The 12,500-nt window shown below is 45.8% G+C and overlaps 6 protein-coding genes across 6 annotated transcripts; 4 read left to right on the top strand and 2 right to left on the bottom strand.

The window, feature by feature from the left end:
* The first annotated feature begins 1 nt into the window (after position 1).
* On the top strand, positions 2-3,862 carry V1508DRAFT_108670 (armadillo-type protein). Its single transcript, XM_066935857.1, has 4 exons — positions 2-342; positions 414-627; positions 687-3,035; positions 3,088-3,862. Exons 1-4 carry the CDS (start codon positions 160-162, stop codon positions 3,522-3,524), a joined length of 3,183 nt encoding a protein of 1,060 aa, XP_066796249.1. The 5' UTR covers positions 2-159; the 3' UTR covers positions 3,525-3,862.
* A 26-nt stretch (positions 3,863-3,888) lies between these two features.
* V1508DRAFT_369843 (nitrogen permease regulator 2) lies at positions 3,889-5,658 on the top strand. Its single transcript, XM_066937452.1, has 3 exons — positions 3,889-4,215; positions 4,300-4,910; positions 4,964-5,658. The coding sequence occupies exons 1-3, from the start codon at positions 4,200-4,202 to the stop codon at positions 5,537-5,539; spliced, it is 1,203 nt and encodes a 400-aa protein (XP_066796248.1). The 5' UTR covers positions 3,889-4,199; the 3' UTR covers positions 5,540-5,658.
* On the bottom strand, positions 5,595-7,711 carry V1508DRAFT_369840 (PP-loop family-domain-containing protein). The gene is made up of 3 exons (XM_066937451.1): positions 7,326-7,711; positions 6,784-7,274; positions 5,595-6,729 (listed from the first exon to the last, which is right to left on the bottom strand). The coding sequence occupies exons 1-3, from the start codon at positions 7,450-7,452 to the stop codon at positions 5,662-5,664; spliced, it is 1,686 nt and encodes a 561-aa protein (XP_066796247.1). The 5' UTR covers positions 7,453-7,711; the 3' UTR covers positions 5,595-5,661.
* V1508DRAFT_455495 (uncharacterized protein) lies at positions 7,700-9,034 on the top strand. Its single transcript, XM_066942617.1, has 2 exons — positions 7,700-7,772; positions 7,823-9,034. Exon 2 carries the CDS (start codon positions 7,844-7,846, stop codon positions 8,942-8,944), a length of 1,101 nt encoding a protein of 366 aa, XP_066796246.1. The 5' UTR covers positions 7,700-7,772; positions 7,823-7,843; the 3' UTR covers positions 8,945-9,034.
* On the bottom strand, positions 8,870-11,176 carry V1508DRAFT_416392 (Catenin-beta-like protein). Its single transcript, XM_066940195.1, has 3 exons — positions 11,108-11,176; positions 10,992-11,046; positions 8,870-10,932 (listed from the first exon to the last, which is right to left on the bottom strand). The coding sequence occupies exons 1-3, from the start codon at positions 11,132-11,134 to the stop codon at positions 9,014-9,016; spliced, it is 2,001 nt and encodes a 666-aa protein (XP_066796245.1). The 5' UTR covers positions 11,135-11,176; the 3' UTR covers positions 8,870-9,013.
* Positions 11,177-11,400: 224 nt separating this feature from the next.
* Positions 11,401-12,155, top strand: V1508DRAFT_108575 (DNA polymerase epsilon subunit C). The gene is made up of 2 exons (XM_066935855.1): positions 11,401-11,640; positions 11,717-12,155. Exons 1-2 carry the CDS (start codon positions 11,557-11,559, stop codon positions 12,026-12,028), a joined length of 396 nt encoding a protein of 131 aa, XP_066796244.1. The 5' UTR covers positions 11,401-11,556; the 3' UTR covers positions 12,029-12,155.
* Positions 12,156-12,500: the final 345 nt, after the last annotated feature.

Below are 12,500 nucleotides of genomic sequence, written 5' to 3'. Positions count from 1 at the left end.
CGACGCGATTGGTGTGATCGCCTTAAACATTCGCTGAAGACAATCTGATCTGTAGGCAACACCGCATGCAGTGCAGATTGACCGGTTACTTGCGAGTTTGATTTTGTATTGCATAAACCACTTACTAGCTATTTTTTTAAATTTGAGCTGGTGTCTACGATGTCGAGCCTGCCGGCAGAGGCTACAGCTGCACTGCTCGCTTTGTTGCAGTCGCTCACATCCCCTGACAACAATACGCGATCCACTGCGGAAACCAGTCTAAATACAGAATGGATTTCGCAGAGATTGGATTATTTGATGCTGGGTTTGGCAGAGCACATGTTGTTGTCTGAGGATCAGACGGTAAGTGGATCAAACGACGTGTTTCGCCATATACGGTCTGGCCAATGAACATGCTAATGCCTAAATTATAGCTACGATCTTTCTCCGCGGTTCTTTTTAGACGAATCGCAGCAAAACAACCGGACGATAGCGAAGTTTTGACGAGCAGGCTTGTTGACAAGCTTAGCCCGGAAGTGAAAACGAAGATTAAGGAGATTATGTTAAAAGCGCTCAGTAATGAGCAAGTGAATGACACTCGGCATAAGATCTGTGATACGATCTCTGAGCTGACATTTGGAACTTCGGGTATGATATATAGGTCGATTGCACATATTCAGTGCGGTATAAATAACTTCTTGTGATAGATCGCTGGCCAGAGCTTCTTGAGGTTTTGTTCCAGGCAACCAAATCGCCTGCGCCAGGTTTACGTGAGGCAGCATTCCGAATATTTGCTGCCTCGCCGACTATAATTAGCAAGCAGCATTTACCAGCAGTTGCAAATGTGTTTCGCGAGGCTTTCCAAGATCCGTCCGAGGACGTGCGCATCGGTGCGATAGTTGCTTACACAGCTTTGTTTGAGACGTTGAACAAGTCGTCGTGGCCAACGCTGCAGCCCTTACTTCCTGATCTACTTAATGTTCTTCCTCCTTTGAATACTCCTGAAAAGTCAGATCAGCTCACGTCCACTCTGTCTCCACTTTTAGATCTTGCAGCCTTGGCACCGAAGCTTTTCCGGCCTATGTTCAAGACAGTGGTGGATTTCGGTATTTCAGTAATCAAGAACAAGGAGATGGAATCAACTACCAGACAGACGGCGTTGGAGTTGCTTACCACGTTTGCAGATGAGGCGCCAGGTATGTGCAAGAAGGAGCCAACTTATGCAACATCGATGGTTGTTCAGTCCTTGGCTATGATGACCGAAGTGGGCGAGGATGACGACGATGCTGCTACAGCCTGGAGAGAAGATGACGATCTTGACTCCGATGATGCGGACTCTACTCATGTTGCAGCGCGTCAAAGTTTGGACCGATTGGCTGTGAAGCTTGGTGGAACGATCTTACTACCTCCGTTGTTCCAGTGGCTACCTCAGATGGTCGCATCAAGTAATTGGCAGGAAAGACATGCTGCACTTATGGCTGTCTCAGCGTTTGCGGAAGGTTGTAGAGACGTTATGATCAGCGAGTTGTCCAAAGTCTTAGATATGGTTCTCCCTCTTCTTCAAGATCCTCATCCTCGTGTCCAGTGGGCGGCTTGCAACGCTGTTGGTCAGATGAGCACTGATTTTGCCGATGACCTTCAACAACAATTTGGTGATCATGTTTTACCCGCTCTAATTCATGTCCTTGAGTCACCGGAACCACGAGTTCAGGCTCATGGTGCGGCTGCACTAGTCAACTTCTGTGAGGAGGCGGAGAAGGAAACACTTGAGCCATTCCTCGACAACTTGTTATCGCACTTGATGGTTCTTCTTCAGAGTCCTAAGAAGTATGTTCAGGAACAGGTGCTCACCACCATTGCTATTGTCGCCGATGCTGCTGAGACGAAGTTTGCCAAGTATTATGACACCATGATGCCTATTCTGTTCAATGTCCTCCAAGCAGATACTGGCAAGGAGTACCGTGTTTTGAAGGCGAAGTGCATTGAGTGCTCGTCGTTGATTGCTCTCGCAGTTGGCCGGGAAAAGTTCAGTGGTCTGTCGCAGCAACTAATCCATACTTACGCTACCATTCAGTCAAGCATAACAGACACCGACGACCCAGCTGCGTCCTATCTCATCCAGGCATGGGGCCGCATCTGCCGCGTTCTCGGTAAGGATTTCTTACCATATCTTGGTGGTGTTATGCCGCCATTGTTAGAAGTTGGAAAGACTAAGCCCGAGCTGCAATTGATTGATGACGCGGCTGATGCTGAGAACTTTGATCAAGAGGGATGGGATCTTGTCCCAGTGCAAGGTAAGCATATTGGAATCCGCACTAGTTTACTAGAAGACAAGTGTACTGCGATCGAGCTACTCAGTATATACGCATCTGAGCTAGGAGGTGGGTTTGAGCCCTATGTGGCAGAGATTTTGAATGACATTGTTTTGCCGTCTCTCAGCTTCTTCTTCCATGACGGAGTTCGAATCGCCGCTGCACAGGCGATTCCTCATTTGTTGTCTGCGGTCAAGGATTCCGGGCCTGCAAATACAGCGAAGTTAGCCGAATACTGGCGACTGATTGTCACTAAGTTGCTAGAGGCATTGACTAATGAACCATTTGTCGAGCTCTTGACATGCTTCTACACTACTCTTTACCAATCTATTGAAACCATCGGCATCCATTCTTTGACCCAAGAGGATATGGAAAAATTTGTTCAATCTATTATCAGTAATATGGGTGACTATCTAGAGCGTGTCAAGTCACGATCTGGCCAGGAGGATGAGTATGAGGACTACGCTGAGGAGGACAAAGACGAGGACATGGTTATCGACGAAGAGCTTGTCAGTGAGGTCAACAAGGCCGTTCACTCAGTATTCAAGGCGCAGAGGACATCATTCCTTCCCAACTTTGAGAAGCTGTTGCCGTTACTAACTGAGCTTGTTGCGCGGCCAGAGGTCGAGTGCCGGGAGTTTTCGATTTGCGTGTTCGACGACTTGATTGAGTTCTGTGGTCCCGATGCCTGGAGATACCAGGAAGTGTATTTACAGCCTCTTGCTGCTGTCCTTAACCATCAGAGTAAGTTGTTTTCGGGTCTGAGTTTAATTGGTGTGGTACTGATCAGAATCAGGTGCTGCACTACGACAAGCTTCCGCATATGGATTTGGAGTGGCTGCCCAGTTTGGAGGTGAAGCGTTTGCCACAACCGTCGCGTCGGTTGTTCCACACCTGTTTGCTATAATTGGAGTCCCTGATGCCCGCAACGAAGAGAATGTGCATGCCACTGAGAATGCTAGTGCGGCGATCGCCAAGATTCTCCGGTTCAACGGTTCCCAAGTCGCGAATGTTGATACTGTGATTGACGCATGGATACAGACTCTTCCGATTCTGAACGACGAAGAAGCTGCACCATATGCTTACTCCTTCCTCGTGGATTTGATTGAACAGCACCATCCGGCTATTCCGAATCATATCCCGCACATACTTGAAAGTGTCAAGAAAGCGTTAGATGCAAAGTCATTGCAGGGTGCAACCGCGGAGCGTGTAATTCGTGCGGTACAAGGTTAGCTTATGGGCAAGCGATGCATATAGAGAGCAAACGAGGATTCGCGTAGTTGTAGCATTTATTTCGTTTCTTTGACTGTTGTTGTACTTTCTACGTCGTTGCTAACGAGTGTCTCTAATTTGATTATGTTGGTATTGTTTTGCACGGGTAAACCAAAATTGGCTGTGTAGTGTATGTAGCTTGTAAATGTGTACATTATGTACAAGATTAATGAACGATCAGGATTGGCTCGGGCGAGTAATTATCTGGTTTTGGCGAAGGAAGTATGAGGCTCAAGGTTAAGGGTACTACTATAGTCTGGGCCTGCACACTGACATCATTCTTCGTGCTCATATTGTGGTACATTCGCGAGATCAACAGGTCGAGCAACGCAATCACTACACATTTTGTTTTAGCGCATCCGTGTTTACTTCATCGCAAGATATCTCAACTATCTCACAGAATAGCTGCCATTCACACCATTCGAATCCTGAAACCCGCCTGCCGAATTCTCGCGCTTGTTTCGCGTGCTAAGTTCAACGAAACATAAACGTTAACAGAGTTGTCAGTCCGACTAGGGCTAATTGATTCGGTTCTCACCGGCGAAGCACGAAGCAATTCAGATCTACCTGCTTGGTGACTGTTGCTCCCGCATCTCAATTGGTGGCATATGAGAAGTATCCCTACACCGTCGAAGAATGGCTGATTTTGGAGGTACGTGGTATTGGTCTCATGTTTCAATCGACTGTGTGTGACAGACAGTAATGGACGTCGGCTCTGACTAGCACACTGATCTAGGGTTCCCCCAAATCTTGTCATTGTTCTACGCGACCTTCCATCCGACGGAGGGTACCAAAGTGCTCTACCAGGTACCGCCGGGAAGTGTTGTCAGATCTACGGATTCCTCGGCATTCAATGCCCCGTTATTCGACTTCGAATCTATTAACAGCTATATTATTCCGAAACCACAGCTATGTAATAAGTTGTTGACGATAAGGGTTAATAACTACCGGATAGTCTCCCATCCCGTTCATATATGGGGCTCCAGTTACGCTCGCAATTCTTTTCTTTTCAACTTTTGCTTCGTCTTCCACAAGAACGCGGATATATCAGCTTACAACCCAGTGGTGAGGAAGCTATCAAAGATGTTTCAGGCATTAGAGGAACAGAACAAGTTTCTATCATCCTCACTAATGAATGAGGGCTTGAAGAGTATTGTTGATCAGATATTTGAAGATCTCAACAACTATTGCGAATGCTTCATCCCAATCGACGAGGCAAATAGTATCAACGTAAAATTATTCCCATTACATCGCCCGCCGCCTCGTATAAAGGCCTTTCACGTTCCAATTAGTACAGTCCAACTGAAGGCAGTAATGGACGTCAACTGGGATCCTACCATGGAGAAGGTATGTCGCACTGTAAACTTCGACTATGAGTTTGTGCTGACAGGTGTGAACAGATTGTAGAATTCATCGATGGCATCAATTCAGTCCGCAAAATTGCTGAACTCGCTGATACTGACTACGGTTTGACACGAAAATGTATTCAGCATCTCATGTACTATGGCTGTGTGATAGTGGTTGATATTTTCCAGTTCAGCAATTCTTATGCGTGCACTGCGGATATTTCTGCGCTTGCAAAAGATCGACACCTCGGCGACGAATGCCAGTCATACGTGGCTTCGCCTGGAGCAAAGAAGCGAAATGTGTGCGATCTATTGGAACTGTACTGTTCCTTACACAATGGACAGACCCTGAAGGAGTGGTATATCGCCAATCGGGACCAATTGCGAGGGATCGATATACGACGGTTCATATCTTTCGGTATCATAAAAGGGATTATATATCGTGTAAATATATTCCCGGTACTGGAAGATATTAACGCGTCAGCCGCTAATCCAACAGATAAGCAGCTACTGCGATTAACTAAAAAGACTAAGCATTTTGATGACATTTGTACAGATATACAAATTCCCCGGAAGCAGGCTTTGCAGTCGTTGGAGGCATATGGTGATGTTGTGTTGGTTCGGGCATGATTTGTTTAGGCGTTTAATACTTGTATTCATATGGTGTTTTGATGCTTGTAATGGTCTGTGTTGTACTGTACATAAACGTTTTGCCATGTTATCAGTATATACAATGAATCTAATGATGAAAATTACCGCCGGTCTGTAAGAACGTCCTGATTCTTTGGTGTCATTTCGCATAAGAGTTCCCGCGTCCCGATGTAGAATTTTACGCTGGGCATGCCAATCATTCTCGCTATTTCAGGATCATGCAGTACAGGTAATGTAGATAACTGCCGACCATTTATTGCCTTAGTCTTCGCATTGAAAGTACGCTCGACATCGGGCCCGAATTTGCTGATAGTGTATCGGTCCATCTGGCTGAATGGTCTAATCATGATCGGTTTTGGGGATGTTTGCTTTGTGGTTTCCCACCGGAATCGAAACCACATTCGGCCATCCCATAGCGCCCAGTCTGACCAACCAGAAGGCGGTATCAATACAACCGCTACCGGTTGATTATGTCCAGGAATAGGCTGTCGAGCGAGTGTCCAGTAATGCTCAACACGAACTTCTCGCTGTTTTTCCTTGACTGCTGATCGGTTGACTGTCAAGCTAAATCGGCGGTTCTTCGCACTTTTGTGTGGCTGTAATTTGCGCCCACCAAATGGCGACGGCGTTAACTTTCCGCCATTAGGTTGTGCTTCCAAGTACGCCCGTCCCACTTGCTTACGCCGCGTGACTGCTTTGGTAGTGTGCGTCCATTGTATATTCATGAATGTGAATGTGGTTTCTTTGGGATCCAGTAACTTAGTCACGACTTCTCTATATTGCTGACTAGAGATATCACTGAGGTCGAGAGGAGTGACCATACTGACTAGTCGCTGTATAAATGACACAAGAGAGTTTAAATTCATTCCTTCATATGCTTCTGGCCGCATTCTCCAGATAGCAATCATTGAACTCCTTGAAAAGGTGATATTACCGCTATCTATTTCCTGTCTGAATAGTTGCAGACCTAGCAGATCAGTTTGACGTCTTTGAACGGATAATCTCTCACAGAACGATGCAAGTTTCTCTGGGCGTAATGCTTGTGGCAGTTTTTCGGGCTGGCTGAGGAGGTACCGGACTGCATTACGTTTGGTGTAAGTGGGATCGTGGTTCGTCATGTCTTCAAACCACTGGAGCTGGGCTTCGAGGGATGTAGCTATTAATCGAACCTATTATCGTTAATCTCCACTCTTCCAAATCACATTCAATAAGTTCGCATTTACCTTCGACTGTAGTAACAGTGGTCTCAAAATTTTGACATGATGGGCACCGTAGGTAGAATGCCCCTCCGGGATCCAACACACTCTCCGCATTCCAGCCAATCCCCGACTAGTACTACCCCTCAGCAATCGAATTATAACTGTCTCAACTTGATCATCCAAATTATGCGCCAGTAATAAATGCTCAATGCGATGCTTAACGCAAGCCTTTGCTAGCGCACGATATCGTAGTGTTCGTGCAGTGCGCTCGATCGTATGCGATGCCTTTTCAGCGTATTTCCAGTCCAATTCGAGAATTTCATGACGAAGATGTGGATGTGTGCCTCCTAATTGAGTGGCCAACACATTAGATATAGACTTAGCCTCGCTGGAACTGCCGTCACGGAGTTTATGGTCCACTGTGAAGGCGAAGACCGTGCTGCCATGCTTCCGTGCAAATAAGTCAGATAGGTATGCGAGACACATTGAATCCACGCCTCCAGACAAGGCAATCCCTACGCGACCTTAGAATAACTCAATCTTGTGTGATAATAAACGTTGCCTACCAAATACCCTTGGGATTTTGAAATCAAAGAGGCGAAGTAGTGATGAAGCAAACTCTGCTTGCGTTATCGGCTTCACGTTTTTGGCGGCTGCTAACAACGGCCGCATAGTTACATCATAAACTGACATGATTACTAGTCGAGTAGCTGAGCTGATGTATTCGGCACTGAACACCGATCATTGATCCAAAATATTGTGAGGGCTTAGCACTGATTAGTGACCTTACCAATGAATATTGGTTATTATTATCGTACAATAATAGTCTGCAAGATGCCGTGAGTCAAGCTAATGCGGTTTAGTCTCGCTTTCACGAATTATCGAGTGACGGGGTTATGTACAAGCGAAGATGGAGCATGCGGCTTGAGCGTTCAGCGGAATTTAGCTATCGACCTCGCCGGAATATCGATCGTGGTTAAACTAATCTCAGGAACAACAAGTCGCCAATACAAGTAAGTATACACGGTCATTGCACGATATGACCTCATTCGTATCCTCATAGACAAAGAATATAAGCAGCAAAATGGTCAGTCTAGCATCACTGCAGACGCTCATAACCATCCTCGCTCCGTTTTTATTGCCAAGGATTATCGGCTATGTTCAACGGTTCCGACATACTGGGAGCTTTACTGGCAATGCACACCGCACCAGTCCTGTTTCTCTTTCTGCGACATATATGAGCATAATTTTTATATTTTTCTTGGCGGCTATATTACATCTTGCCCACGTCGCCGTATTTTTGAGAGGTAATCCACAAGGCAAATTTAACAACAATGTCTTCCAAATCACTGGCTTACCAATCCTCACTCCGACGGAATCAGTGGCCGCGATATTAGCACGGCTTGGAAGATATAACGAACGTACAGAATTTATACTCACGAAACTCACGTCACCCAAATCAAGAGCAATATATGCAGCATTTGGCAGTGCCATTACGGATTGCTCATGGTGTTCCATAACGAATGAGAGTTCGTATAGGTTATATGTCCTACCGACATTACTATGGCCTGTCTTCGCACAGATTGGTATAGTTGGAGTGAGTACCGCTCTCTGCAAGAAACTGGGTGCTATTAGAATCTCAACATCCGTCGTGCTAGTCATTGCAATGGTCTACGTTGTGTGGCGGTTGTTGACCTTTGATCCGTCTGCGAATATCAACGCAAGGGGTCGAGTTACAACGCAGTGGCTCTTGGACGACTTGCTAAGACAAAGGGATGAGATATTAGCAACTTTTGATATTGTACTTGCGGGCATTACATGGCTTGTTGGGACGAATCGGTGGGTGCTGGACGACGACGACGATGACGGAACATTTGTTTCAGAGCATGAGACAATTATTCGCGACTTCCATGAACTGGAGCGGAAATTGGATGATATCCTACAGAAGGAACGAAGTGCTAGTATGGTCAGAGGTGCCATTATTAATGACGACAAATTGCGTCTTCAGTTCGCACAGTTTTGGGCAGAAATTGCCCGTGAGGAGCGCAAGCTGGTGGAGGATGCCGGCGTTAAGACAGCATTGAATGAAGCTCGGAAAGCGGATAGCTATGATAAATTGAACGACGAGGCTGGAAAATATTCAGAAGCGATCGTTGGAGTCAGTAAACTTAATTTCGCTAGGTAATTTTTTGTATATAGACGAAGAAACGCATCCAATTTGATTAGTATGTACACTAGTATTACACGATAAATCTTACAAAAATTCGATAAGCACAGCCAACATTTCTGCTAGATCGGCAGCTTCCTGCCGTTGCTCTAGTTCTTCCTCCGTTGCACCGTCGACATTGCCCTTCTCGGTAGTTGGAGTCTTCGGTAAAATATCTTGGCGATAAACTTCTAGCGTATTCTTAACATCCTCTAACGTAGCCTTTGTCTCGGCGAGCTTCTTCACAATATTATCTTTAATACCCAAGTCACCTTCATCATCCTCAGCAACAAGCCAAGCGACGACAGTATCAATAAGTTGCAATCTAAACAAGCCGTCTTCTAATCGCCGGATATACCACTCTGCCTCACGTGCCTCCAATTCCGCTTCCCAATCCTCAATATCTTCCTTTTGATTCGGTCTTGTTTTCATAAAGGTCGCGCGTTCACCATCAATTATGACGTTGACACGATCTATTCGTTCAGCAGTAAAATCACGGATCAACAATAGCCGATCTAGCTTCTCAAAATTCTTTTCGACGAATCGCGCGAGTAGCTTCACTTTCTGCGGAGATGAATCGGGCAAACTTCGGAACAGCGAAGCTATAATTCCGAGAACAGCATCCAGTGATATATGTGTCGTACTGTTCTTCTCGCGAGCCGCCGATCGGTGATTCTTTGCATCTGCAAAGCGTGACGACATGAACAATTTGAAAGTGACGGGAAGGCCGTTATTATTCACAAAATCTGTTGCTAGCTGCGACGACGATCCCGATGAAAGTGCATAGTCTAGGACTTTAACTGCGCGTGCTTTGCCATGCTTACCACCATTCTTGACGAAGAGCAGAAGCAAATCAATACCTTCGTATTCCAATAGTTTGTCCTTTCCCACAAGATCTTGAACGACAATAGCCAGGGAATCAAACACATTTTCAAACATTTCCGTTTCTTCGGGTTCCTCTATTGGCGGGTCAAAATGGCGATAGCCAGCCAAGATGCGGAGAAGGACGTCGACACCAGAGAGCTCACCAAGGTCTTTGTTGGTATACTCTTGCTGACAAAAATGAACGCGAGATATTTTTGATTTTTGAAGAATAATTGATAGCACCTCTGCAGCATATTGCATATTTTGAGAGACGGGCTTTTCTTTCACGAGAACTCGTTGCAAAAGCCACGGCAAAAGGCCGGTATCACCGACTCGTCTTTTACTTGTGTTGTCGATGAAAAGCATATCTACTGTATCCTGGAAGGCGCTAAAATTCTCAACCACATTAAGTATCTGGAACACACCCGCCCTTTCAGGTTCTTCAGTCTCGTCTTCGTCGGCCTGCTTTTCCTCACTGCCGCGGACACCTTTACTGTTGTCGAGCCGACCAAGGTTAGTGATCAAAGCGCCAAGCAGACCCGCATCAATCGCACCATTTAGCAAAACTTTCATGTCAACGTCCTCTGCTTTTGTATCTTCATCCGTAAGTTCCTCGAACACTTGCACAGCATCAACCACGATGTCTGAATTTTCATGCGCGAACAAATCTCCGAAGATCTTCAGGCCGTCATTCTCCACGAACGTTGGATACAGCTTCGAATGCTCCGTTAGGACTGACAAAGACTTTACTGCTGTATCTAAAACCTCTTCCGATTCCAAGAACTTCTGAGGCTTGTCATAGAACTTTGCGCGAAGCTGGGCGTTTCGTTGAATTAATCGATTCAGTTTAGTGATCTGCCGACGAACCCATCCTGCATCGTGCTTTTCGTCTTCTACTTGGTCCTCGTACTTCTCAACGTAGTCTAAAACCTCGCGTTGCTCTTCAGTCAGACCGCCGCCAAAAAAGCGACCTCCTTCGTCGTCCTCAAGAGGCTCATCTGGCGGTAAATTTGTAGAGCTACCGTCGCGTTTGAAATCATCATGAACTACTGACGGGTCTTCGCTAGTTGGCTCATCATCTAAATCACTCTTATATCTTTTGACTGCGGTACAGTATTAGTGAATCTAAAAAGTGTTAACAACACATAGATTGGTGTCTTACCAAGGTTTGACAGATCATCCAGACCTCGCTTCTTTGTGGCCGAACCTCCAGATTTCTTTTGTTATGACAGTTAGGTAAGCGATTGAAGAGTAACTAACAATTAGTCCATGACATACATTGAAGATAGAATTTACGTCCGTCATGATCAGTGCTCCGGGGAGCTAAACTGGATCTCCATAATTTGGCAGCTTATTTTGTCTATTGTTCGTTGTGAAATATCAGGTCAATATACCCTTACCCGGAGCATACTGACCCAAGTACTAAATTGCCAATAACAGCTACAGGGTCAGACAATAGGGTTGACGTCTGCAAGAAATTTCGCCGGTCGACGCGAGACCCCTGCGCAATGGCGGTGCGGCGCGGCCCCAGTTATAAATACAGCGATGCCTCGACGCGATACGGCGTCGAGATTCTCATAGCGACAGTAAACAGTTGCGGCGCTCACCGTCCAGGATATTACTACGGCGTCGACTAGTGGTGTCCTGCCTTCAGGACTAATAGTAGTGAAACTATTGTTTTACGAGGTCGAATTTTTCTTCGGTGAATTTAACACTGACCAGTCAATATGGACGCAAGTGACGAATATGTCCCTCCGACGAGCAATCAGCTGCAGCAGCCACTGCCTATAATAAAGACGCGGTTCCCGGTGGTACGTTTAATTTAGTTGAAGACAACATAATATGCCTTGGTTGATTATTGATAGTGGCTAACGAAAGGTATAAAAGGCACGTATTAAAAAGATCATGCAGGCCGACGATGATATCGGAAAGGTCGCACAAGCGACGCCCTTAGTAGTGGCTAAAGCACTCGAATTATTTATGATTTCTCTTGTACAAGAATCTTGTAATCAGGCTCGCATGCGTAATGCAAAGCGCGTGTCTCCAGCACATTTGAAGCAGGCCGTGTTAAGCACGGAACAATTTGACTTCCTGGCGGAGACTGTTGGGAAGTATCCGGATGCAGTTGCTGTGTCGGGTGAGAAGCCCGAACCTGGAACTGGTCCAGGACGGGGACGGAGGAGAAAGGTTGTTGAGTAGATTGTCGGATTGCGTTGTTATGCAAGAGTCCGGGGCGGTCTGTACAATAGATATGGCGCTATATGGATCTGGGGTTAATAATTGTTTTTGGCGGATTATGTATGATTAAAATTGAGGGAAGTGTCAAAATGTACGGATATGGATGGTTGCTTGTGTATGCTCGGTCTGCCTAGCCTCGGTACTGTAAGATACGTATGTAATCCAATTGAGTATTACAAGATCCTGTTGTAGACAGTCGTTGTCTTTCAAACATATTAAATGCGACCCCGCTTAGATGTTGGGTAAATTGCCGAAATACTATTGAGAATTGTACCGCACGTGTTGGCATCCTTGTTCTTGCCCTGACCAAGTCCTGGTCGGATTTGTCTTTGTTCGAAATTGTATCCGAACCAATAGTACTGGAATGCAAATAAAGTCGCAATACATAAAATCATTCCTAATCAACTACAATGATGAAGATGAGGACATACAT

The sequence above is a fragment of the Lipomyces doorenjongii genome (genome assembly GCF_038497915.1).
Source record: "Lipomyces doorenjongii strain NRRL Y-27504 unplaced genomic scaffold V1508scaffold_20, whole genome shotgun sequence".
In the NCBI taxonomy this organism is placed as follows: Eukaryota; Fungi; Ascomycota; class Lipomycetes; order Lipomycetales; family Lipomycetaceae; genus Lipomyces; species Lipomyces doorenjongii.
The sequence above is the reverse complement of the archived record's forward strand: the minus strand, read 5'-3'. Positions and strand labels throughout refer to the sequence as shown.

Excerpts from the sequence above, each read along its gene's own strand:
- V1508DRAFT_108670 (XM_066935857.1), top strand. The coding sequence starts at position 160 with ATGTCGAGCCTGCCGGCAGAGGCTACAGCTGCACTGCTCGCTTTGTTG. Across the intron at positions 628-686 it reads GCTGACATTTGGAACTTCGG|ATCGCTGGCCAGAGCTTCTT; the intron begins GTATGATATATA and ends TTCTTGTGATAG. Across the intron at positions 3,036-3,087 it reads TGCTGTCCTTAACCATCAGA|GTGCTGCACTACGACAAGCT; the intron begins GTAAGTTGTTTT and ends GATCAGAATCAG.
- V1508DRAFT_369843 (XM_066937452.1), top strand. Across the intron at positions 4,911-4,963 it reads GGGATCCTACCATGGAGAAG|ATTGTAGAATTCATCGATGG; the intron begins GTATGTCGCACT and ends AGGTGTGAACAG.
- V1508DRAFT_369840 (XM_066937451.1), bottom strand. The coding sequence starts at position 7,452 with ATGTCAGTTTATGATGTAACTATGCGGCCGTTGTTAGCAGCCGCCAAA. Across the intron at positions 7,275-7,325 it reads CAAAATCCCAAGGGTATTTG|GGATTGCCTTGTCTGGAGGC; the intron begins GTAGGCAACGTT and ends AAGGTCGCGTAG. Across the intron at positions 6,730-6,783 it reads CACTGTTACTACAGTCGAAG|GTTCGATTAATAGCTACATC; the intron begins GTAAATGCGAAC and ends TAACGATAATAG.
- V1508DRAFT_455495 (XM_066942617.1), top strand. The coding sequence starts at position 7,844 with ATGGTCAGTCTAGCATCACTGCAGACGCTCATAACCATCCTCGCTCCG.
- V1508DRAFT_416392 (XM_066940195.1), bottom strand. The coding sequence starts at position 11,134 with ATGACGGACGTAAATTCTATCTTCAAT. Across the intron at positions 11,047-11,107 it reads ACGTAAATTCTATCTTCAAT|AAATCTGGAGGTTCGGCCAC; the intron begins GTATGTCATGGA and ends TCATAACAAAAG. Across the intron at positions 10,933-10,991 it reads GGATGATCTGTCAAACCTTG|TCAAAAGATATAAGAGTGAT; the intron begins GTAAGACACCAA and ends ACTGTACCGCAG.
- V1508DRAFT_108575 (XM_066935855.1), top strand. The coding sequence starts at position 11,557 with ATGGACGCAAGTGACGAATATGTCCCTCCGACGAGCAATCAGCTGCAG. Across the intron at positions 11,641-11,716 it reads TAAAGACGCGGTTCCCGGTG|GCACGTATTAAAAAGATCAT; the intron begins GTACGTTTAATT and ends AAGGTATAAAAG.